This window comes from Pseudorasbora parva, chromosome 14 (assembly GCF_024679245.1).
Source record: "Pseudorasbora parva isolate DD20220531a chromosome 14, ASM2467924v1, whole genome shotgun sequence".
Taxonomy (NCBI): Eukaryota; Metazoa; Chordata; class Actinopteri; order Cypriniformes; family Gobionidae; genus Pseudorasbora; species Pseudorasbora parva.
The window spans coordinates 15,418,525-15,444,972 of NC_090185.1; the positions used below are offsets into that span (position 1 = coordinate 15,418,525).

A 26,448-nucleotide genomic window follows, 5' to 3' on the forward strand; every position below is an offset into this window, starting at 1 on the left:
AAGAACTTTAAGGCTTAATATAATTTAAACAGATAAGTTCTAAAAAATAAATAAGAAAATCACCCCCTTCAGTCAGGGGTGGAGCTAGAGGATGGCCATGCTTTTTTCGAGGCCATTTTTATTTTGAAAGACGTGTGAAAGCCGGTGACACTTCTGTCAGATTCTAAAGCATTGTCCTTTTTCAGTATCTGCGGTCAGATGAGATGTTGTCAGGCTATATTATGTCCGCTGTTTACTGTGCTCATGGTGCACACTCTTTAATATCACACACAAATTAAGTGTGCTGCACATCACTTCAAATAAAGAGCAAAAGAAACTAAGAGCATGCAAAGTCATAGTTCTGTCATCCATGAAGTCATGAAATATCCGTACATGCATGTATGCATTTGTTAAATATGCATCTGATGTCTCTGGAATAAAATATCCTGCAAAGTGAGATCACAATATAAGGCACAAACTGATATGTAATTCTAATTTTTAATGCAAAAATAAACATGACCACTGTGCATTGTACTAGAAGGTAGGCGCTAAGTTTGCTTTAATTTGTAAAGTATACAAACTACAATGGAATGCTTATACATATTTAAATGCATAAAATACAATGTTGACTTCCACCCTTATTCACATTCTTGCACATGGGGATTCAATAGAGAACACACTTTTTTCTTTTGTACGGAGTTTATGATAGAACTTTTACAATGATTTATTTTGACAAATGATATATAAAGTTATAGAAACAGTCCTAACAGATTAAACTTAGAATTGTTGAGTTCATTGATTAGCCTATATAAAATTCAGTGAGACTGCATTTTATTATCTGACATGTTCTCTGCATATCTGCATATATGACTGTAACAATGGAGAACAAGCTATTGGGTTTTTAAGAACCAGAACCAAGATGACTGAACTTTGGCTATAATGTGAGCCCATTTAGTGATATGCCTGAAGGTGACAAAAATAAAAAAAATATGAAATTCACTCAGTATTCCATGATCTCTAATTCATTATTATCTCAATTATGAACTGTTGTGTTGTACATATGCATTGTCATGAAGGGCAAAATTAGCTATATAGACCAAAGTCACTTTTTGTACCAGGTTGTACTTGGTTCCTATAGGACTGACTCTCTTTTGGCCAGTTGATGAATTACAGTTTAAGTCACTACCGTGTTGGATTTAAGAGGGGGACTGGAAGGTTGCTGGAGTGATTCAAATTTGAAAGCAATCCTTTGATTAGACACACTATTTTGCCAAAAGTTTAGGGACGTCTGACTTAACATGCAACTGAACTTTAATGAGATTCCATTCTTAATCCATAGGGTTTATTATGGAGTTGGCCCACCCTTTGCAGCTATAACAGCTTCAACTCTTCTGGGAAAGCTTTCCACCAGGTTTAGGAGGGTGTTTATGGAAATCTTTGACCATTCTTCTAGAAGTGCATTTGTGAGGTCAGGCACAGTCACACACATTTGTGAGGTAATTCACCCAAAGGTGTTCAGTCAGGTTAAGGTCAGGGATCTGTGCAGGCCAGACAAGTTCCTTCACACCAAACTCAATCATGCATGTCTTTGTGGACCTTGCTTTGTGCACTGGTGCCATCCCCAAACTGTTCCGACAAAGTTGGGAGCATGAAATTGTCCAAAAAATGTCTTGCATGCTGGAGCATTAAGAGTTTCTTTCACTAAAACTAAGGGGCTAAGCCCAACCCTTGAAAAACCCCACACCATAATCCCTCCTCCACCTAATTTTACACTAGTCCATCGGACAGAGATGCATGATTCGTCACTCCAAAGAGCACATCTCCACTGCTCTAAAGTCCATTGTAGGCATGTTTTACACCACTGCATCTGACACTTTCGCAGTGATGTAAGCCTTGAATTTTACTTTCAGTGTAGGACACAGCTAGCCTGACAAGCCAGACCCACATCAAGATGTTTGGTCTGGAAACTCACCAGGGCTCGATCAGAGGGGCGGGATAAACAGTTGTCTTTCAAACTCCCTCTGCACGCGATACAATAGCGCTACCACCAACCAGAGCAACGAAGGTGAAACGGAGCTCGTTGATAGAGTAAACATTCGCCGTATCCGGTCGGCAAAACTCAGAACACATCTTCCCTTTTTAAGAATAACTTCAGTGCCGTTCTTTGTTCTTTTCTCAGAGAAAAGCTTAACTCCAAGTCTTCCAGAGTCGTGGTCAAAGCTGATTCGAAAGACCGCCTTTCGCCAGTTTCTGTGTTTACTAGAAGCACGCAAACGCAACTCGGCCGTCGTCATTATGGCCCCGCCCACCGACTCTATACACGATGTGATTGGCCCGGCAAGAGTTAGGCGAATACAGCTCAAAAGGGTATTGAGAGTTGCTAGACGACACTCACGGGCAGATTAAATTTGCTGCCGCTAGGGTGCGTCTAGATTTCTAGACTAGGACACAGCATCTTCTTCACACACAAAAAAATTGTGTTTGAGGGTGGGTAACAAAGAACATAGGCATTATGCAAATGTGTTACCTGATGATGTGATGCTACAACTGATTGGGATTTGTATTCCTGACGTCTCATTTAGGCGGTTCAGAGTTGATTCATTCTTTTGTGAGACAATAACTTTATTTATTTTGCACTTTCGACTTTACAACTTTGCAGACCGTTTATTTTCAGAGACAGCTATATTACACACTGCATTTAAGTGAATATTCAAAAAACATAATTGGGGTAATTTAAATGGTGATTGTAAATTCTAATTTATTTGTATTGTTATTTAATTTTTTATTTTTTGTAATAATTGTAACTGTATACCAGTAATGATTGTTTGTAGATTAATATTTTGTCTACTATGAGTGAACGTGTTCTAAAATAAATGGCCTTTTGTTTTTCTGGCAAAGTTGGCATACTGATGACTTTTGAGAAGGACAGAAAACCTGAAGGAGATTGGTCAATTCAGTTGTCAAAGATTATTACAAAGACGGTTTCAAGCATTTGGCTTGTTTTATTTATAAGTTAGAATATAGTGTATAATGCAAAATTAACCACAAAAGCTCAATCAAAGCCTAATTAATCTGTGAAATAAGCAATCGATTAATCATTCTAATACTCTTTGATTAATCAATTATCAAAATAATCTCTGATGCAGCATGACAGGGATTAACACCTGGAAGTACAGGATCAGAACTCAAACTACTTACTTTATTCTCAGACATGCATTTTTTCTTATGAAAGATTAGGGAAGATAATTGAGTGAAACGTTTTCCACATGAATGGCAGTGATATGGCTTCTCTCCAGTGTGGATCCTCTCATGTATTTTCAGATATATTGACCGTTTGAATGTCTTGCCACATTCTGAACACTTGTATGGTTTTTCTCTAGTATGAACTGTCTGGTGGACTTTCAGTTCACTATCTGTAAAAAAACTCTTACCACACTCCGAGCAAACATGATCCTTCACACCACTGTGTCTTTTCTGGTGTAATTTTAAAGCACTCAGCTCACTAAAACGCTTTGCACACAAAGAACACACATGTGGCTTCTCCTTTGTATGAACTTTCAGGTGGTTCTTCAGGGAATCTGCCCTAAAAAAGTGTTTACCACACGGGTCACAGTTATATAGTCTTTCTCCAGAACAAATACCCAGATGTAATTTAAAAACAATAGATTTTCTGAAACTCTTCCCACATTGATCACATGTGTACGGCTTCACTCCAGCATGCCTTTTAATGTGTACGTTAAGGTTTCCTTTATGTGTGAAACTCTTTCCACACTGATCACATTTGTGCGGCTTGTCTCCGGTGTGGATTTTCATGTGTTCATTAAGGTTTCCTTTTTGTGTGAAACTCTTCCCGCACTGATGACATTTGTGCGGCTTCTCTCCTGTGTGGATTTTCACGTGTTCATTAAGGTGCTCTTTTCGTGTGAAACTCTTCCCGCACTGATAGCACGTGTGCGGCTTCTCTCCAGTGTGGAATAGCATGTGTTTGTAAAGAGTTACTTTATGCGCAAAACTCTTCCAACACTGATCACATGAGTACGGCTTCTCCCCAGTGTGGCTTTTCACATGTACGTTAAGGTTTCCTTTATGTGTAAAACTCTTCCCACACTGATCACATTTGAATGGTTTCTCCCCGGTGTGGATTTTCATGTGTTCATTAAGGTTTCCTTTTAGTGTGAAGCTCTTCCCACACTGATCACATGTGTGCGGCTTCTCTCCAGTGTGGATCCTCTCATGAATTTTCAGATATACTGACTGTTTGAATCTCTTGTCACAATGTGAACACTTGTAAGGTGTTTCTCTAGAGTGAACTATCTGGTGAACTTTCAGTGCTCCATCTGTAAAAAAAGTCTTCCCACACTCTGAGCAAATATGATCCTTCACACCGCTGTGTCTTTTCTGGTGAATTTTTAATACACCCATCTGGCTAAAACTCTTTCCACACAAATAGCACACATAAGGCTTCTCTTTTGTATGAACTTTCAGGTGGTCCTTCAGGAAATCTGCCCTAAAGAATTTTTTACTACATTGGTCACAGTTGTATAGTCTTTCTCTAGAGTGAGTAAGGAGATGTACTTTGAAAACACTTGATTTTCGGAAGCTCTTCCCACACTGATCGCATGTGTACGGCTTCTCTCCAGTGTGGATTCTCATGTGATCATTAAGGTGTCTTTTTTGTGTGAAACTCTTTCCACACTGATCACATGTGTGTGGTTTCTCTCCAGTGTGGATTCTCATGTGATCATTAAGGTTTTCTTTTCGTTTGAAACTCTTCCCACACTGATGACATGTGTGTGGTTTCTCTCCAGTGTGGATTTTCATGTGTTCATTAAGGGTTGCCTTATGCGCAAAACTCTTCCCACATTGATCACATGTGAATGGCTTCTCCCCAGTGTGGCTCTTCATGTGTACGTTAAGGTTTCCTTTATGTGTGAAACTCTTCCAACATTGATCACATGTGAATGGCTTCTCCCCTGTGTGAATTTTCATGTGCACATTAAGGTTTCCTTTTTGCGTGAAACTCTTCCCACACTGATCACATATGAACGGCTTCTCCCCCGTGTGAATTTTCATCTGTACGTTAAGGTTTCCTTTTTCCGCGAAACTCTTGCCTGACTGATCACATGTGTGTGGCTTCTCTCCATTGTGGCTTTTAATGTGTTTGTTAAGATTACCTTTTTGTGTGAAACTCTTCCCACACTGTTTACATGTGTGCGGCTTTTCTCCAGTGTGGATTCTTATGTGATCCTTAAGGGTTCCTTTTTGTGTGAAACTCTTCCCACACTGATCACATGTGTGTGGTTTTTCTCCTGTGTGGATTTTCATGTGTTCATTGAGGTGCTCTTTTCGTGTAAAACTCCTCTCACATTGATCACATGAGTATGGCTTCTCCCCTGTGTGGATTTTGATGTGATCATTAAGGTTTCCTTTCTGTGCAAAACTTTTCCCACACTGATCACATGCGAACGGCTTCACTCCAGTGTGGATTCTTATGTGATCCTTAAGGGTTCCTTTTTGTGTGAAACTCTTCCCACACTGATCACATGTGTGCGGTTTCTCTCCAGTGTGGATTTTCATGTGTTCATTAAGGGATGCTTTATGTGCAAAACTCTTCCCACACTGATCACATGTGTGCGGCTTCTCCCCATTGTGGCTTTTCATGTGTTCATTAAAGGTTTCTTTTTGTGCAAAACTCTTCCCAGACTGATCGCATGTGTGCAGCTTCTCTTCAGTGTGAATTTTCATATGTTTGTTAAGGTTTCCTTTTTGTGAGAATTTTTTCCCACACTTGTCACACGTGTACGGCTTCTCTCCAGTGTGGATCCTCATATGTTCATTAAGGATTACTTTTTGTCTGAAACTCTTTCCGCACTGATCACATGTGTGTGGTTTCTCTCCAGTGTGGATTGTCATATGTTTGTTAAGGTTTCCTTTTTGTGTGAAACTCTTCCCACACTGATCACATGTGTACGGCTTCTCTCCAGTGTGGATCCTCATGTGTTCGTTAAAGGTTCCTTTTTGTGTGAAACTCTTATCACATTGATCACATGCATACGGCTTCTCCCCAGTGTGGATTTTTAGGTGTTCATTAAGATTTCTTTTTATTGTGAAAATCTTTTCACAGTGATCGCATGTGTATGGCTTCTCTCCAGTGTGAATCCTCATGTGTTCATTAAGCATTACTCTTTGTCTGAAACTCTTCCCACATTGATCGCATGTATGTGGCTTCTCTCCAGTGTGGATTTTAATATGTTTATTAAGATGTCCTTTTTGTGCAAAACTCTTCCCACATTGATCACATGTGTACGGCTTCTCTCCAGTGTGGACCCTAATGTGTTCGTTAAGCATAACTTTTTGTCTGAAACGCTTCCCGCATCGATCGCATCTGTGTGGCTTCTCTCCAGTGTGGATTTTTATATGCTTGTTGAGGTTTCCTTTTTGCGTGAAACTCTTCCCGCATCTAGCGCAAATGTACGGCTTCTCTCCAGTGTGGATCCTCATGTGTTCACTAAGGGTTCCTTTTTGTGTGAAACTCTTCCCACACTGATTACATGTGAAAGGCTTCTCTCCAGTGTGAATTCTCATGTGAAGTTCAAGACTTTGTTTGTATGGGAAACTTTTTCCACACTGAGGGCAAGTGAAACATATTTTGTCTCTTCTTTTCAATGAGGGACTCAAGGATTTTTCTTCAGTTTCGACACAATGTTTCTGCCCCACTTCAATCAGTTCTTCAATCTCCTTGTTCTCTTCTATCAGGTCTACAATGAAAGTTAAAAACAAGTTGAAAGTATTAACATTTTGATGCATTTATTCGAATTATTTTAGTTATTTTTTAAAACATTACCAGCACCATTTATTTATTAACTGCATTTTATTAGTTGTAACATGTTAAAAATTGTAGTAGAATTGGTAGGAATGGGTAGAATTGCTGCATTATTCCAAACAAATAGATTGTTATCCACAAATAAATATAAAAAGACAATGGAAATGAAGAATAACAATTTATTCTAGACAATAGAAATGTTTCAAAATCTATGCACTCTGATGCGATTTACAAACGTGCACGAGATCCACCAATACAGAGGAAGCCACTGGTTATTATTTTCAACAGAAATGCCCATGATTGGCTACAACACTCAACACTGTAAAATCATGTTGTACTCTCGTGACCCAAAATAAACTAATTAGATCACTCAAGAAAAACATTAATGTTGTTTCTTATGCACATATTGTGTTAATATTTGCCAGAAATTGCTGCAAATATAGTGAAATTGCTGTCTATCCTGCTTAATCCTATTCAAACAGATTGACAGCGCAGAGTTGTTTGGAACTATTGAGTGCTCTATGAACCACGTGACGGCGAGATCAAAGAATGTCGCAACTCTCTTTTTCTATGGCTCTGACTGGAACAACCTAGCCAAAGCGAAATTAAGTCATTTAGCCTTTTCCAAAGCCCGTATTTACATAATATATACTTCTGGGAATCCACACTCTTGACTCATGAGACTAAGTAAATAATTTAGGATCTAACACCATCCAAAAAGTTATGGTGTTGCTAGAGGAAGAGTACAGTGAGAAGTGCCTAGTTCCCAGAGTGAAGTTCAGTGATAGTAAAGCTCTTATATAGGGATGTATGAGTGCTGAAGGTGTGAGGGAGTTTTGCTTTATCAATGTGTCATGAGTTCACACACCAATGTGTAATATTATACAAAAACTTGAAACAGAAGATGCTACCCACTCCTTATTCCCTGCATTGTTTGTCATTTTTTAACATGACAATGACATTCTCCCAGGGTGAAAACCATCTGTGGACATGTATTTCACCCAATCTTAACACTCTACAGCACCTGTGGGGTATTCTGTAGAGAGATGAGATGAGCAACTCTCCCCATTAAATATCCAGACATTTGAGGAGGTAATCATCCAGGATTTAAACAGGACGGACGTGACAATTTGTCATGAACTTCTACTAGACAACTACTAGAATATCATACATTTGTTGAATTAAATCGAGGGTGAACTAATTTTCCACAATCCTTAATTTAAACAAAATTAGCTAATTAATGACATATATTGCTCTGTTTTGATTAAGTATATGTTTAATACATTTCAGTCTTTCAATGAATTTTATTAGTGATCATTAAGAAAATAATTGTTGTTGTATTTGTTCAGAGGGGGAGTACTCATGTATGCTGTGTACTATATTTCATATGTATGTTGTTTTCATTGGGTTGAGTTTCATTGGTAATCTCCCAGTTTGTTGATTCGTTCAGCTTTCCTCCATCCCCTCCCTGTTTGTCTCCTTGGTTACAGAAGATTAGAGTCCTTAGTTCAGGTGCATCTCGTTAATTAATCTCATTAGTTCCTCTTGTTTGCTGTGTTTAAGCCCTTTGTTTAGTCCTGTTCAATTGCCATGTCCTGGTTGTTCTGTTCGTGTTTTCGAAGTTCTGAAGATTCCAGAGAATTTCTGATAGTTTGATTTTATTTGCAATAAAGCTCCACATTTATTGATTTTCTTCACTGCTGCTAGCAGCCCCTGACAATATTATATCAATAATGAGATGCTTATTGTATCGTGACTTGCTGATACACAGCCCTAGATGTCCCGTACATGAACAAGAAAGCTTTTCAGAGATGGCAACAACCCATAGACTTAAATTTTATTAGATTTATTGCAAGATATCTAGCAAATCAAGTCAAACTCTTTTCAATGATTCAAAACAACAGTCTCAACAAAAAAAAAAACTGCTGCACTGCCATAACGCTCAAGATCTCAGAGTTCCTACTGCAAGGCATTTTCATTGGACTTTTATTTATTTATTTTTCTACAGTATGTCTTTTCTTTTTGGATGGGTGAATTTTGATGTCATTAGTGATATTTGCTCTGATAAAACTAATTAAATTCATCCAAGCTGAATAGTACGGAAGCCTAAGAGTAAAACAATTCTCATAGTCATGACTTAGTATGTCATAATAATGAGAAACTTACTTGTAATTATAATTTAGTAGCTATGTTGTCATGAGAAACTCTCACGTGTAACTACTATCTCATATGTCGTACCAATAAGAAACTCTAGTATTCATTACTTCTATGCATGTGAAAATCAGCAGAGCACTGTGGCACACTCTGCTGGTCAAAGCCATATAAATGTGAGAAGACGGCAAGCATGGCACGTTCTGCAAAACAGTTGTTTTCTGTTAAAGTCCGTGTAAATAACATTGGTAAATTATCAGTATATGAAATGGCTTCAATGGTATAGTCTTTTATTCATCTGTAACTAGTGGTCTGTCAAGGTCTACGGCTGTAATGAAAGTGCACAACGATGAAGATATGGAAATTGCTCTTTAATCCAGGAATCAAAATAATAAACAGGAGAATATCTTGGAGGAAACATAACCATGAACACACTGACATCAAACAACACTACAAGGCAAGATGCGGACTGAAACTCAGGGTTTAAATACATAAGGGGCAAAAACAGAGATAATTAACGAAAAACACCTGAACTGAGGACTCGCATGAATCTGTAGCCATGGAAACAAACAGGCAGGTGATGAGAGTGACATAGCTAAATAACAGACTAGAAGATTAACAAAAAAAACTCAGACATGAACAGAACTAAAGAACAAACAAACTCAAAAAGTGATAGAAGACCCCCCTCTCCCGGAAGGTGCGTCCTCGCATCATAAGTCCTGGAGAAATGGGAGGCCAAAGGGTGGCTTAAGAGGACAGGAAGCCTCCTGGGCAGTACCGGCAATACAAGAAGCCAGGGAGGTGCCGGTAGCACAGGAAGCCTGGGATGGGTGAAGAACAAATTCATGTGCATACGAACATGTTATGAAATAAGCGGAGATGTTTCGTGAGGAGTTCTCCACTGTGTACAAATATGGAACAATCCACAAAATTTTAAGTGAATGAGATGCAATGTCTTTTGCACCACTTCTGGCCACAGTAGGCTACCTTTTTTTTGGTCTGGTCATGTGCCACACAAGATTCGAACCCACAAACTGAAAAGTTCAGGACAGGTGGCTTAACACACTGCGCCACACAGTTGATTTGCCAGGCCACAGTGGACAGCTTTCAGTGTGAGCAACATGACATCATGACTTTGCGTAAACATACACACCACTTTCTAAAGCCAAGTGGCGTGTTATCAATACGCATTTTGAGCTATCCGCGTGTGTATGTCTACGCCAAAACGAACCATCATCTCCACGTGTATGACTATGCCGTGTGATTCCGCCAACCTGATCTGACAGAATGAATATTTATAGCCTAATTTTATATTTTGGAGCAACAAACTCCACTCCTACCGTAAACCTACCCACTCTCAACAATATAAAACACGTAACAGGCAAATAAATATACAGTCACATGTATTTATTGCAAAAACGGACCAAGAAACAGTATAAAAGTATTAACTCATGTTGCATTCCAAGTCTTCTGAAGTCATACGATATCTTCATGTGAAGAACAGAGATGATCTTAGTGTTTTAGTCGTTGAAATGATGATCACGCTCCTTTGTGAACAAAACATACGCACTCGTTAATATTTCTGATTCAAATGATACACGAGGCGACAATGATGAGAATGACGCGATCGGTCACGAGACACACGACAGCCAATGATGTCAAAGCTGATGTGACGTTTCTTCCGGCATCTTTGGCGGATGGACTCGATGTTCTGATCGCTTTTGGGGATTTCCTTCACACAAATCAATCGTTTGGAATATAGTAGAACACTTGGAGTATTTGTACTTTCTGAATAAATTATGTATGCAGTCGTATCTGCCTGTTATCCTGTTTTTTTATAATACACAAATGGGTAGGTTTAGGGAAGAGTTCAAGTTACTCGTTCAAAATGTGTCTGAATATGTGTGTGTGTGTGTCCACAAGGTAAATGGATTTATAAACATAGTAAATTAAGTTTTTTTGAAAATGTAAAAATGCAGAATGTTTCTTGTGATGGGTAGGTTTAGGGGCTGTGTGTGTGTGTGATCTGTAGGTTTAGGGGTAGGGGCAGTGTAGGGGGGTAGAAAGAAACGGCGTTGATAAACACGCTAAAAAGCGATTATGCGTCTTTATAGCACGCCAAAATGGCATACGAATTGCGTGTCATACATATGCCATTTCATGAGATCAGTCTGGTGTGAGAATGAACACACAAAAGCATTACTTAGCATGTTAACCAGATTTATATGCTGGGCTTATTTAATGCTATTTTAGCTTATGGTTAACCTGATAGCCAAAGAGCCACATTAAAAGGCTGGCGACTGGTTAGCATGCTAACCTAGCATGGTAAGCTAACTAACATAAGACTAGTATAAACACAGTCAAGGTCACCTTCGGAGAAGAATATCCCGGGAATGGTAGTAAGTAACAAAAACTCATTCAATAATTTCTGGTCCAAAGATCATCTTAGCCAATTATGGAAAAAAATTGGGCAAATTTTAAGCAGCCAAAACCTGTTTTCATTTGCTTCACTATAATGGACAGGCAAACTGATAGTGGGTAATGATAAATGAGATATCATCGGAATTGGCATAAAGCAAGGAACATTATGACAGAGAAAACATATTATGGACAATGTTTTCAAAAGTTATAAGCTTTTTTTGCGAAAACAAAAAGCATCCCTAAACACTATGTAGCACTGTTTTCAAACTGCTGGGTACTTCAAGACATGCTGTAGATGTTCCCTAATTTCTGTGCCGATATGTCAAATTTTTTACAAGATATTGTAACTTATGGCAATTCAAAATGTCGGACACTTGGTACATCCAATTCTGTCAAAATCGGTATCCTCAGATTTGGTATGACAAAAGGAATCCATAGACACCAATATAGGGGTGTCCATGGTTAACCGATTAACCGTTAAAAATTGCGTAACCGAGTGAAACATTTTGCTTGGTTAAGTGGCGTCAATTACGTGCTTTGAATTTAGTTGTAATATATTTTTGCACCACTAGAGACCGCCAGAGCACTCCCAGACATTTGTAATATCCACAAGAAGAAGTCATGACCAGCTTAGTTTCTAACATGAAGCGCGCAAAGAAAAGTACAGCGTGGGAGCACTTTAAAATTGAGAGTGACGGGGCTAAATGCAAGTATTGCAATGCAGTGCTTACCGCATTTTTCAGGCTATAAGTCGCTCCGGAGTATAAGTCGCATCAGTCAGAAAATGCGTCATGAAGAGGAAAATAACATAAGTCGCACTGGACGCATTAGGGCAGAAGCACAGCGGGAGCCGCGCGCGCTGTGCATAACGGATCAGAAGAAAGAAAGTTTGAAGAGAGAAACTTGTGAGGGACTAGAGAAAAGCAGAGGTTACTTTAACTGTAATGAAGAAAACAAAAAAAGCTAATCGCGGACTGAAAGCAAGATGGCCAGAACTGAAGGGGCGAGTCCACAGATGCTTGAACTCTGCCGGGAGAGGCTTAGCCGCACGAGTCAAACGCTGTGTGAATCATTCTCGGCTGCATATTTTACTACATGCCCTAATCATGCAGGCGCCCTCGCGGCCACTTGCATTGCTCGTGAACTGGAGCGCATCTCATCCTAATTTAACGAAACTCAGCGTAGGCCTCACAGACATGAAAAATATCTTAAGAAAGCTTGAAATGTCTTTTAACAATTTAAAACGAAAAGAAATAGGCTACTTTCTGATTATGTAATCCATGATGTGCATTTCTCTCTATAGGCGCGGTGCGTTCACTACAGAGATGGCGGTCGTCAAATTAATAAACTAAAAATAATATCCCTGACGCACACTATGGTTAACCGAGTATTAAACGCTAAGGGCCTTGGTTAACGGTTAATGCAAAACTTGAAAACGTGCAGCCCTACACCAATATCATGATTCTGACAAACTGTTCAAAAGTTATTAGCAAAAATAGAATTTTTCAGATCTCATGACCTGATACCTAGGTGAAGGTGTTCCCAATTTGGCATGGAACGTCAGATCATGGTTCTGATAAAGCACACCAAATTTTTGCTTCGATGACTCAAATTTTGGAAGGATAAAGCCTCTGAACCCATTTTGGGTCAACCTTTTTAATTGGAAAAATATGAAAGATACACTGATAATTTATAATTGATGTTAATTAATGATACTTAAGTTTGCACTTTGTAGATTACATTGACTTTGACAAAAACAACTGTTTAATATGTTCTTGCATTACATGGCTTTGATCAGCGGATCTCGCTGAAATTGTTACAAGAAAGTTTCTCATTATTATTAAGAGATCTCCCTGAATAATATTAAAACATTAACTAAAAAATATGGGGCTCATTGTGGGGTGTCGCACCAGGAAGTTCTAGGAACTAACCTCCAGGGTGGTTCCCAGGTGCATTCGCACCACCAGTAGGAACTCTGAAGTGACAAAAGCGACTCTTTTCGTTGTGACTTATTTCGAAAGTGTGGCAGACTTTTAATTTGATGGTGTTGAGAACGCCAGAGCCTGAGCACACAGTGCTCACATTCTCCATCTTTCATTAGTTTATAATCTGTTTAACATTCCTGTCTAATACATCATTAGATAGAACTATTATACAACAAAAGTAGTCAGTATATTAAAAAGTATTGCAGTTTGCCATGTGGTTGATGTCCAGTGTTGCAGAAATACATAATCATGTTTAACTTGATCCACTCAAAGTTTCTTTGGATTTCCTCTTTAGCATAAAGGTTGAGAGGTCAATCTTTCACAGTTTTTTCAAGTTCATAGACTTAGTTTGTGGAGTAAATATATAGGCTATAATCTGTACTCTAACAATCAGCGAAAACGGGCTTCCATAGAATAGCCAACCCTATGTGCAAGGCACTTAAAAATGTCTAATTAGCCAATGGCCAGTAAATTGTACATTTTCACTTGTCTGTGATTCAGTTAGAGGCAAACTAATAAATTTAGCGCATTTAAAATTGCATTGCAGGCTGAGTTTTACGCACAGTCACTTGGCAAAGAGAGCTATTTGTCACTTTCTCTCACACGCGCACTCAACATGAAAGAAACAGAGACGTACACATGAACTGACATGCTGGATCTAAATGCAGAGCTCAACGATAAGGACTGCCCAATCACCAAGAATTAACGGAGCAGTCACTGTCCGGATCAGGCCAGTGCCACATCAACATGAAATGTCATTATTTGCACGTGTTTTAAAGCCTTGCCGATGGCCGATGTAAACATGTCAAGCACAAGAAAATGCGAAAGAGAGCTCAATTCGGTACTCACGTTTTGTGTGCACACATTCGAAGCATGCATATAGAAATATATCTGCTATATATAGCTGCCACGTCTGACAGCACACAAATACTGAATTGATTTATCAATTTTTTTTACATCTTATTGTGCTTTAATTAAATTTTATAACTTAATGAAGAATCAAGAATAAACACCAACCTCTTTGTTCTTCCTGCTTTATTCTGAAGGGTTCTGGATAACATCTTTGTTCTTCAGTATCTTCCTGTTTTATTCTGAAGGGTTCTGGACCACCTCTTTGTTCTTCAGTATCTTCTTCCTTTATTCTGAAAGGTTCTGGATCACCTCTTTGTTCTTCGGTATCTTCCTTCTTTATTCTGCAGGGCTCTGGATCATTCATGGCTTCAAAGTTCTTTCGCAAAACCAGTCTTCTTCACTTAGGCTGATGGGAATCTTCACTGAAGGGGAATTGCAGTGGTAGGAGGAGCGGATCTGCAAATAAATAAACTAATTATCAAATTGATGCTTTCATTAATTCACACATTTAAAGCATTTTTGTGTTTGTCTATCCAACTATAAAATATATAGTTATTTCACAAGTACATTCCCAAATTTACATATTAACATTATTATTTATTTTGACATGAAGGTTTTTGAGCAGCTGTTAAAATTTGTGACACTCCCTCTTATTAAATCTTATCAGGGAGATGGGAGACTTTTTCCTTAAACACAGCTAAACAACTACCATACAGCAGCATATGTCCATATGAAATTAAATAGCTATAAATCAATTTACAACTACAGTGATACAAATAAAATACACATTTATTTATTTCATTGTTCCTAAGGACAGAAACGGCTCTTTTAATAAAATGAAAGCATGACAAAGCATTATTTTAATGTTTGTCAAGCCCCCTTTACATATATCTACATAATTAGATTTACCTCTTGTTATGAATTTAAATCAAAAGCCGATGAAAAGCCTCTTTAAGATACTGTAAGCCTAACTGTTACTGTTTTACAAATAGATTAACCCACAAACAAAAGATAAATCGAGATCGATTAATTACCCTCTCAGATCATACTTTGACTTTTAATCATTCAGTAACAATAGCATTATGGCTCCAAACGTCTAAACAATCATACTGACTAACATACAGAAACAAATAATAGCTCAGGTCTTAATGAATTTGACATTAGCTCCGACATCGGTGCCTGCTAGGCTAAATGTTTATTTCAGTCAGCAGACGCCAGAAAATGTGCCATTACTGTACCAAATGTATCCAATACATAAATGACCCTGCAAAATATTGCGTAAACAAGCTGTTTTCTATTCATATACAAAGCACCGTAAGCTGCTTACCTCACCTCAACTCACCGTACCGCTGACTGTTGACACTAGTGGTGACGTCATCAAGGCGAGGCGAAATGAACGAAAAACGAAATTACCAGCAATGACTGTAATTTAAACCGAGCGTTTGATCTCGACTGCACTCTTTATGTTGCTTGTGGGTGTTATGAGATGGAGAAAGAATTATTGTTTTAGTTTAGTTCAAGAAACAGTGACTATATACAGAACAAACTATATAAAACTAATTTGGGGTGATGAATAACAGTGATGTAGACAGACATCTCTTTCTAAGTCGTAAAATAAATAAAAAATTAAAATAAATGTAAAAGGGCCATACTTCTTGCCTTGTTCCACCACAATTAGATAAAACATTTTGATTACGTCATAATGATAAACTTTATCAAATTTATGAGAATATTCTCATCATGAGAAACCTCCTCATATTATGTCATATCTGTATTAAATGGTCTTGTATTACTCTTTTATAGCTCTTATTTTGTGTATAACACTTTAACAGACATAGAAACATAGAATAATAGAAAGCACACGTACAAGATGTCTGCTAAATAGCACATCATGCTCTGTACAAACATCTAAAAAGTATCATATACATAAAAAAAACAAAAACAAAAAATATTTGTTAGTTTTATAAGCTGTCATATTCATGCAACACTGCAGAAGATGTGACTTGTTCCCACCTGTAACCACTTCGGCTTGCGCGGTCCAACTGCTTCTTATGCGTGTACAGATGAAATGTGGGAAAGATCAAAGATACTCCTCATCCCGTTAAAAAATGAAAATAAAAAAGCAATTTGTGTTTGAAAATTATGAAATTTATGTCATATAATTACTCACCGTTCCAAACCAAAAGACTTGCAATCATCTTCAGAACTCAAATTAAGATATTTTTAATAAAATCTCTGCCAGCATTTCTGTACTCATTGACAGTTACGCAGCTTCCACTTTGACGTTTCAAAATGTTCACAAAGAGATCGTAAAACTAATCCATATGATTTGAGTGGTTTAGTCCAAATTTAATTCATGCTTTTATTCACATATATATTTATCAACTCACATCAAGTGTAGTAAAAGGAAGCTCAAGCATGTTCTCTTGACGTGCAAGAACCAATGAGACTCATTCTCATGTTTCCTGCTACCAATTAGGTTAATTCTTGTGTTACGCAGCAATTTTGAGCTTCTGCAAGAACCAATTAAGTTAAATCTTGTGTTACACAGCACGTTTGAGCTTCCGCAGGAACGAATGAGGTTCATTCTCATGTGATATGAAACCACAAGAACCAATGAGGTTCATTGTCATGTTACACAGCATGTTTGAGCTTCCATAAGAACCAATGAGGTTCATTCTTGTATTATGCAGCACGTTTGAGCTTCAGCAAGAACCGATAAGGTTCATTCTCATGTTACGCAGCACATTTGAGATTCCATAAGAACCAATGAGGTTCATTATTGTGTTAGGCAACACGTTTGAACTTCCATATGAACCAATGAGGTTTGTCCTCTTACGTCACAGTTTTGGTCGCACTTCTGTTTGTCTTCGCTGATCACAGTCGCTGAACTTAAAGGGGGGGGGGGGGGGGGGGGGGTGAAACACTCAGTTTCAGTCAGTGTCATGTCAATCTTGAGTACCTATAGAGTAGCATTGCATCCTGCATATCTCCGAAAAGTCTTTATTTTTTTTATAATTATATAAGAAAGATGCGCTGTTCCGAGTCTTTCCGAAAAAAGCCGAGCGGGTGGGGGCGTGTCGTGTGAGCGGAGCTAAATAATGACGTGTGCCGGCAAAGAGAGGGTTTGTGTTGAGTCGAGTGCGTCGTAAAGCTGTCATCCCTAACAGTGGGAAAAAAACTTTATTCAAAATAAAAATATGGCTTTTAATCAGATACAGCCATACATCTATGATCCGGAATCAGACCCAGAGGCGGCAGTTGAACAGGAGCAGCAGCAAAAACGACTAGAGCAGGACGTCTCTATGTGGTACAAGTTATACACTAACTATATAATATGCTTAGCGGCTTGTGTTATTTACATATTTATACTTATATCGTCGTATTTTTGTCTTTGAAGGTGTACATGTGGGAAGTGCAGTTGTGCACGTGTGTGTGTGTGTGTGTGTTTACGCGTGGTTTGTGTAGACAGTAAGCGGACTGGTTTTGCACCGCAGGCTAGTGTTTACATAGAAAGACACGGAATAGTAGCACATTTGAATGAAGAAGCGTGCTTATTTAGTTCAACATATTTCCCCCCTCTTTGTGTATTGTTGTTTGGAGTGCTTTTACAATACACAAACATAAAGTTACACATATAGTGGCCAGCTAAACAAATGTACACGCACTACACATCGCATGCTCCATTGATCAATTAACTATACGTGATCATGTTTGGGCTACTTGATGAGCATAGGCTAAAACACAGACATTTGAAGCACTCTTACTCACCGCCTGCGGTTCTAACGTTAGGACCTTTATCGTTGGGACTGCTCCATCCTTCAGCATTAGGCGATTGGAAAAGCCGGCGTCAAGCTGGGCCTTGTTTATGAAACAGTCGGCACCGAAATGCAGCGAACAGATATAAACATTCGCGCAACTCAGTTGCTGATCCGGAAAAGCAAATTACATCCACTGTTGCCTTAACGCGGGGGTTTTGGGGAATCTGGACTGTCTTGGTCTGGCAACCAAAAACAAACTTTTTTGGTGACATTGTTATGTGCACATCACCTGTCCAGCAGCCTACGAGCCAGCGTTTTGATGGGGGTAGCCTGTTACTTTCGCTCTCTCCCTCTCTCTCTCTCACGCGCTTCCGGTAGAATTGTCCGTAAGGCCCATACAAGGAAATTCCGCCCCCGTTAACGTCAAAGGGGACGCATGATCTCAAAAAACTTGCCAAAACTTATGACTAACCGGAAGTAGTATTTTTGACAAAGAAATACTCCCATCAAACGTCCACCTTAACTTTTGAAACTTTGTCTATGTTTAGTATGGGATTCCAAGTCTTTAACAGTGTAAAAAGATCAGTATGCATGAAACAGCATTTCACCCCCCCCCCCCTTTAAATCTGTTTCCTTCAAAGTGAGTTTGTCTCTTCAGAAAATTTAGACTAAACTACTCAATTCATATGGATTTTGTTTCTTTTTTTATTTTTAACTATTTGAAGCGTCAAAGTGGTAGTTGTGTCTATGGAGTTCCATAACTGGTTCAGATTTTATGGACCAAAGTCTTACGGGTTTAGAGCAACATGAGGGCAAGTAATTAATGACCGATTTTTTTTGTTGTTGTGGAAAATAATAGAAAAGTGCAGTGAAATATGAATGCAATAAAAATTTATTGTTTTTCCTGTTGAGTAAAGCTGTGCTAAAGCTGTAACAGCATGGTATGACATAATAAATGATCATTGGGGAATTTGGAGCTAAAATAGAGAAACAATCTGAGGTCACACAGATCCTGTTAAAAGTCCCCTTTGAAAGCTTCCCGAACTACACAAATGCTGTATAGGAAAATAACTACACAAATGCTGTATAGGAAAATAAACACACAAAAATGTAATATAGCAAAATTATTTCATTTATATGACTAAACAAAATTATTTATGTGAATAAAACGTCAGGTATTATTCTTTTGGAAGAAACATCTTTGAGTTGACCTCAGTATCACACTTGAAACTGCTTGAAGGTGAACTCTGATCACTGTAACAACTTTTGATAATGTTTATTTTTCCTGATTCATATGAAAGACACATTATTGTGTCACGTCTCATATTTAATTTCAGTCACGTTCACATAATGAGAATTTTTATATTATATATACTAGCCTATAGTAATTTCCTATGTGATTTAAATTTTCAACCTATTTCGGAGTTTTTGAACAGAGCTGTGTTGCCAAAATAAAACATTAATATGTGGGTCACGCAATACATGGTGATGTGCATATATGATTATCTTCAATGTTATAAAATTAAAATATGACAGAAAACACAACCCAGTCTCTTTTTCTCAAATGTCCATTTTAATGATCAAAGAAATAAATGAAACTTCATCTGCCCTCAGGCAAAACAATGAGTCATGGGGCCACAAATCGCTTGTTAGATTTACACAAAACAATTTTTTTCTCATGTTACAGAGACATCAAAGTCAGCAGCAAACGTCAAAAGGGCTTGCAGAGGAACAGCTACTCTCAGAGGGATAAACGAGCGCTGAGCGCCCACTGCTCAACTGGATCTTACAACTTCAAAAATAGCAGGTATATAAAGCCAAACAGGCGCCCTCTTTATAAATAAACAACTTTGAACTGGAAAAGTACTTGGGCAGTGACTGATGATGATTCACAAGTACATGAAACAGACAAGACAAGAACGCATATTGAGAAATGGCTGAGGTCCTAGTAAGACACTTATTAGCTGGTTCAGGTGTGTTTAATTGGGGTTGAGCTGAACTCCGCAGGACAGTGGCCCTCCAGGACTGTGTCTGGAGACCCCTGCAATAGATCGTTTGATGTATTGTGTAGCAGAGGTGGAAAGAGTAACAAAATATTCTACTCAAGTAAAAGTACTGTTACTTCAATGAAATTTTACTTAAGTACAAGTAAAATTACTGGTCTAAAAATTTACTCAAGTAAAAGTAAAAAGTAGCTCATTTAAAATGTACTCAGAGTAAAAGTTACTTAGTAACTTTTTAACAGTGGGGGTGGGGGACTCTCCACTGTAGGGTTGTGATAGGATGAGATTTTCACGATATGACAACTATCTCAGAAAACATCAATTAAACATTTACTGTACCTATTATTAAATGATGGTTATTATCACTGTTAAATGAATAAAGAAGATTGGTCTTTTTTTATTTGGTTGAACAAATGCTTTATTATAACAAACTTAAAACCATTTGTTTATTAAAATTTCAATAAAACATGTCTAATAAACTAAATTCAATAAATTATATTAACAACTTATTTTTATCATTAATTCGTTTTTTTTTTTTAAGAATAATAGAGTCAATATGTAGTAGACGGAGCAGCTCATTCACAGAGAGAGAACAAGCAGATAATATATTCATATAGCAATGTTTTGTGCTTTAATGTTCACAGACCATGTCACGATTTGATTTATTTCTAAGGCCTACAGCTCTACATTTGAGTTTTTCGTTCATCCACCATTTTGCGTGTATAACGCCAATTCTACGTTATAATGTAAAGTTAATGTTCATGACTGGATTCCGGGATTCCCTCTGCGTCACAGAAATCAATCGGCCTCAGAGGGATGTGTTCCCGAACATGTTCTATGTGTTTCTTCATTTGCATCCACATTTTGTGCACATTTGATATCCTCCAAGACAAAACCACATTATTTTTTTTCTATATCCAAAGTATTTCCATACTAGCCAGGAGTTCACGACGGCGTTTTGCTTTCACCTGGGTCTGCGTCACTGACGTCTGTCTTGTTCGTCTCTATCTGATATTTGCGCGCATGTTCTCTCCCGCGCCCCGCGCCCTCTATTCAATATTAGTCATTTCCGGATCGTGTTTTTTTTCCTCCTCTCTTTGCATTAATGATTTATTTTTACTCAGTAACGGATGTGGTTTAAAATGTAGCGAAAGTACAATACTTTAATCAAAATGTACTTAAGCAAAAGTAAAATTACAGATTTTTAAAACTACTTAAAAAAGTAGAAGTACACAGAAAAGCTACTCAATTACAGTAACGCGGGTAAATGTAATTCGTTACTTTCCACCTCTGTTGTGTAGTAAGGATGCAGTGTTGCACTTCAAAGTGTGAGATTTGAAGATTAACTGTTTACTGTGATTTTAGACATTTGTTTTTTTTATGTTTGAGTAGAGAAGATGAAGAAGCAAAACTTTTCCCACACGGAGGGCAGTAATATGTCTTCTTGCTGTGGATTTTCATGTGACCCTTAAGGTGTCCTTTCCGCGCAAAACTCTTCCCGCACTGAACACATGTGAAAGGCTTCTCTCCGGTGTGGACCCTCTCATGTGTTTTCAGATGTTCTGACTGACTGAATCCCTTGTCACAGTGTGAACACTTGTAAGGTTTTTCTCCAGTGTGAGTTCTCTGGTGGCGTTTCAGTTGAGCAGCATCAAAAAAGATATTCCCACAATCAAAGCACATATGATTCTTCACACCGCTGTGTCTTTTCTGGTGTTTTTTTAAACCAGCCAGGTCAAGAAATCTCTTTCCACACAAAGAACACACATGAGGCTTCTCCTTTAAATGAACTTTTAGATGATTCTTCAAGGCATCTCCTCTAAAAAAATGTTTACCACATTGGTCGCAGCTGAATGGTCTTTTTCCGGAATGATAACGCAGATGTAATTTAAAAGTGTCTGCCTTTCTGAAGCTCTTCCCACACTCATCACATGTGTACGGCTTCTCTCCAGTGTGGATTTTCATGTGTTCTTTAAGGCCTGTTTTTTGTGTGAAACTCTTCCCACATTGATCACATGTGTGCGGCTTCTCTTCAGTGTGAACTTTCAAGTGAATCTTAAGACTTTTTTTGCATGGGAAACTCTTTCCACATAGAGGACAGATTAAAGATACTTTGGTTCTACTTTTTAACAAATTACTTTCAGCCTGTGGGCGACTCAAAGATTTTTCACCAGTTTTAACATGATGTTTCTCATCTGCTTCACTCTTCTGTTCTTCACTCTCCTCGTTCTCTCCCAATAGGACTAAAACGAAAGTGAGAATAGGTTTAATTTTCAGTAAATCGTTAAAAAAAGAGAGAAACGTAAAGGGAAGGAAATGAATGTGAACCCTGGTGTAATAGCAATAAAGAACAGAATAAATTATATTGATGCATTAGAGATTGACGTTAACTGGATTTACTAATATTTTTTCTGATATTTAAGCAATTTTCTTTGATCAGATATCCAATCTGATTGTAGGGTCACAGGAATGCTGGAGCCTGTCCCAGTGTCTTAGGTGGCAGACAAGGTAACATATTTGCACAGTATTCACAGTTAATATAACTTTCTTTGCTTTAAAGTTGTTGTATGTGAGAATGACAGCTAATAGTTTAAATGTATACTGCAGTCCAAATACAAAATATAGTTTGCCCCCTCCTCCTCAGACTTGGCTTGAGACCAAAACTATGCATACACTCCAAATGGGTCAAGAACAGAATGCAATTTACTTTGGGTATACTTTTTAGGCATTTTGGGAATATTGTACAGGAATGCTAAGGGGTTAAATGCTTGCACAAGCATATTTTGTTAAAAGAAGACTTCCACTATTTACTCGATATATCTAAACTTCATCTCTGTTTTACTGCAAATTGTTGAAAGCCCCATTCTTTTTTTTTTAAACAAAATAAACAGAATGGCAGGATTACGCCATTAAAAACAAATCAGCTGAGTAATGAAATAATTGTGGTAGAAGTATTAGGGAAGAAATGAAGGAAAAAAACTCTGACTCCGTGTATCACTAAAGATACAGAATAGACTGGGCTGATGTGCAAAACTATACTCAGACACAATGAGTTTAGCGATCCCAATGCTCCAAATAGCAATTAAACGTCTAAAAACATCTTTCCTAATTTTCTGAGAGGAGTACCTTTTCTTTGTCCATGGAAAATGCAGTTATCTGCTCGCTTCCACAACACGCAAGTTTGGTATCGTTTTTGAAGCACAGCGTTCCAACTTCTTCAATATTCATTGCGAATTCTCAATTGCATGAGTCTGAACCAATGAAATATAATTGTCAAACCCATACTGATAACAAAACAATCTTGCGCTGACTGACAGATCCACCTCTCAAACAGTCCACGATTCCAGTATACTCATGTACAGAGAATTTCAGTATGCTATTTTATATATCTGTGTTGGCAAGTATTCATGCAAACATGATCTGTTATGTCCTAAATTTACATTGGTTCACTGCTGAGCAGCAAGTTTTAGTCAAAGATTCTCTAATGTTTAGAATATGCATTTCCCAAGATGCTGGGGTCACTGTGAGCGGCTGTTTGTGGATTTGGTTTGCAGTCGGCAGATACTTTATTCAACAAAAATAATCTAATTACATTTTAAATGAACAAATGTTGTAAGTAAACAGCCCTAGAAAAGCATTTTTTATTACTTCCGGTGCGTGAGTTCTGTGCACGGTCTGGCGTAGTTTACATGTAAAGACCTCACGCACCGGAAGTGATTACACGCTCAAGGCTGTTGGGCATAGTGGTGTATTAGGGGTATAAATTATATAGTTACTGCTCGGTTTCTCGCACAAACCGATCGTTTCGTGTCTTAAGACATCAATGTGTCATCACGAGATGTAGGGTTAATTTTTACTCTCATTGATTTTTTGGGGGAAAAAGCATCCTGTATATTAGTTACTACTTTAACTATGTTATTCCACAGCTCTTATGACTTTTCTAAAAACAAAAGATACATTCACCATTATCACTGATGAACTGCCTAAGGTTTAATAACTTTAATGTTCTTTAGCATCATTAATGACATACCATGAATAAACACCAACCTCTTTGTTCTTCAGTATCTTCCTGTTTTATTCTGAAGGTTTCTGGATAATCCATCTTCTTAATGTTCTTTCATGAAATCAGTCTTCTTCACTTGTAGGCTGATGGGAATATTCCAGCATTTATTGGTAAATTCCTGTAGGGCTAGCTTTACTGAAGATGAATTGCTGTGTGGTAGGAAGAGATCTGCAAAAATAAAAAATAAAAAATGATTTGATGTTTTTAATAATTTATATATTTAAGCCTTTCTGTTATGTTTGGAGAAGCGTTCAAGTGTTCATGCTTGAGGTTGCCAGATTTTAAGTATTTACATCCCCCCAATCAGAGCTTTTCTGTTAAAAGAGCACGTATTACACCATTATACCAGGTGGATAATCTGGCAACCATGTGGACGCTGCTCGCTCTCGCTCTCTCTCACTCTAATAAACACCAGTAAACAAGAAACAATTTTCAAATCAAAAACAACAAAGAAGAAAGCTGCATTTCAGCAATCTCCATTTGAAATGTTCTGCTTAAAGGAACACGCTGATGTTTTGGGACTTTAGCTTATTCAACATATCCCCTTGAGTTAGATAAGTCCATACATACTGATTCTCACCTCTGTGCTTGCAATAACTCTGTCTGACGCACCCACCGATAGCCTAGCTTAGCACAAAGCTTTTTAACAAATTGTTTAGACCGATATGGCTAGGAACTACACTCTCATTCCTCTGTAATAATCAAGGAACTTTGATGCTGTACCATCTTGTTCTTGTAGATATCAGAAGTGGTGAACGTGGTTTGCTTCTGTCTGTTCCCACCAATGAAATGAGCTTTAAAAGTGTTGTAGGTGATTCTCTGCAGAAACATTTTTGTTATGCTGGTTGAGTCTCTTCATATCCTGATAGCACTCACTTTGTTAAGTGGTCTAAATGTATTTTTATAAATATATATATTGTATGCGGAAGACGTAGGACCATAAAATGTTCATTCAATCCTTGCGTTCGGTATAAACGATCCTATAGCATGTGTTCCCTGTTGGTCGATGTGTGTTTAAATATAGAGCGAGAATGGCAGACAAGCAGCAACAGCAACCTGACCTTTCCTTCAGAACTGACAGCAAGTGGCCTTCAAACAAGTTTGGTATGTTTTAGAGTTACTAACTTTATTATAAAGTTTTCTTACTGGTGAATGAAATGATGTTTAGCAGAAGTACGTGCCCTATGGTCGTCTGGGCTGTGCATGTTCCTGCTTTCAGGAGGCGTGGCTTTGGACAGCGATTTGCAGCGAGGGTGGGATTGTACGCTTTCAGTGCTATCAGGCTAAAGTTAGCATTCCCCTTTCTCCCAGATCTCCTACAGCACCTTTAAGTGGCACGTGTGATCCAAAAGAATTCAAAGAATATAAGCATAATGAATGGGGTGAAAACAGTTATTGACATGTTTGCAGGCTTTTTGATCAAACCGCCCCGTAAACAGGCTTTTTAGCAAGCTGTAATTAGGCCTTACAGGATAAAAGAGTATTATCGCACACAATCTAATAGTAATCTACTAAAATGAACCATGGTTTTATTAAAATAAAAGTGTAGTACTAGTAACCTTTTTTTTCTATTTGATTACCATTTATATATTATATATATATATATATATATATATATATATATATATATATATATATATATATATATATATATATATATATATATATATATATATAATATACCATTTATTATTACAGTTTTATCACAATTACCAATGGTTAAACTATGGTTAGAGTAGCAAAGCCATGGTTAAGTTGTGGTTAACATGGTTTAACTAATAACCGTGGTTTTTGGTTTAATATGTAGTAAAACCACGCATGGTTCATTTTTGTAAAGGATCTAATACAATACTATCAATAATACTCACGATAAAAATTTCAATAATACATCAAAACAAATATACATTACATTTATATTTATAAGTTTTCCTCTTCCTTTCTGTGTTAGAGACAGTTTCATTAACCGTCTGTCCGCCTATAGTTTGATTTACCAATAAGTTCAAAGCACCTAAGGAATTAGATCTTTGTTGCAGAAAATGACAAGTATGTCTTAGAAATTAAATATTTCCTGTTTCAAACTTACTTCACAGATTCGTATTTACCTTTGATGGCGGATTTAAAAGGTCCCGCGTGGCCACTCACAGGCTGAATATGAAGTATTTGGCAGTAACACTCTCCAACTATATATTTTATATACAACGTAAAGTAAAGCGTACGAAGCACCGCTAGTTCAGTGCATAGACTGTTAAAAAAAAAGTGACGTTTCGCCTTCTTCTGGTGTTTTTGGCGGATGACATACCAACGTGTAAATGCTGCATTCCCGCCCCCTAACGGATTGGAGTGTCGAGCGCATAATTGTTGGAAAGATGGAAAACAACAGCAAAGGAGATAATAATAATGATTAAAACTG

At 37.7% G+C, this 26,448-nt stretch overlaps 1 protein-coding gene across 6 annotated transcripts; it reads right to left on the reverse strand.

Annotated features, from left to right (window-relative positions):
* Positions 1-521: 521 nt before the first annotated feature.
* On the reverse strand, positions 522-26,299 carry si:ch211-222k6.2 (zinc finger protein 2-like). 6 transcript variants are annotated; one of them, XM_067415560.1, is made up of 4 exons: positions 26,141-26,298; positions 24,023-24,206; positions 14,470-14,667; positions 522-6,737 (listed from the first exon to the last, which is right to left on the reverse strand). In XM_067415560.1, the coding sequence occupies exons 3-4, from the start codon at positions 14,573-14,575 to the stop codon at positions 3,094-3,096; spliced, it is 3,750 nt and encodes a 1,249-aa protein (XP_067271661.1). In that variant the 5' UTR covers positions 14,576-14,667; positions 24,023-24,206; positions 26,141-26,298; the 3' UTR covers positions 522-3,093. The 6 variants fall into 6 exon arrangements, with proteins under 6 accessions (XP_067271661.1, XP_067271663.1, XP_067271664.1 ...); XM_067415562.1 differs by lacking the exon at positions 14,470-14,667 and having other exon boundaries at positions 26,141-26,297; XM_067415563.1 differs by lacking the exons at positions 14,470-14,667; positions 26,141-26,298 and adding an exon at positions 25,185-25,545.
* Positions 26,300-26,448: the final 149 nt, after the last annotated feature.

What these genes read in the sequence shown, in the direction of transcription:
- si:ch211-222k6.2 (XM_067415560.1), bottom strand. Translation starts at nt 14,575, where the DNA reads ATGAATGATCCAGAGCCCTGCAGAATAAAGAAGGAAGATACCGAAGAA. An exon ending in AGATACTGAAGAACAAAGAG is followed by an intron (nt 6,738 to 14,469) that starts GTGGTCCAGAAC and finishes CTTTCATTGTAG; the next exon opens with ACCTGATAGAAGAGAACAAG.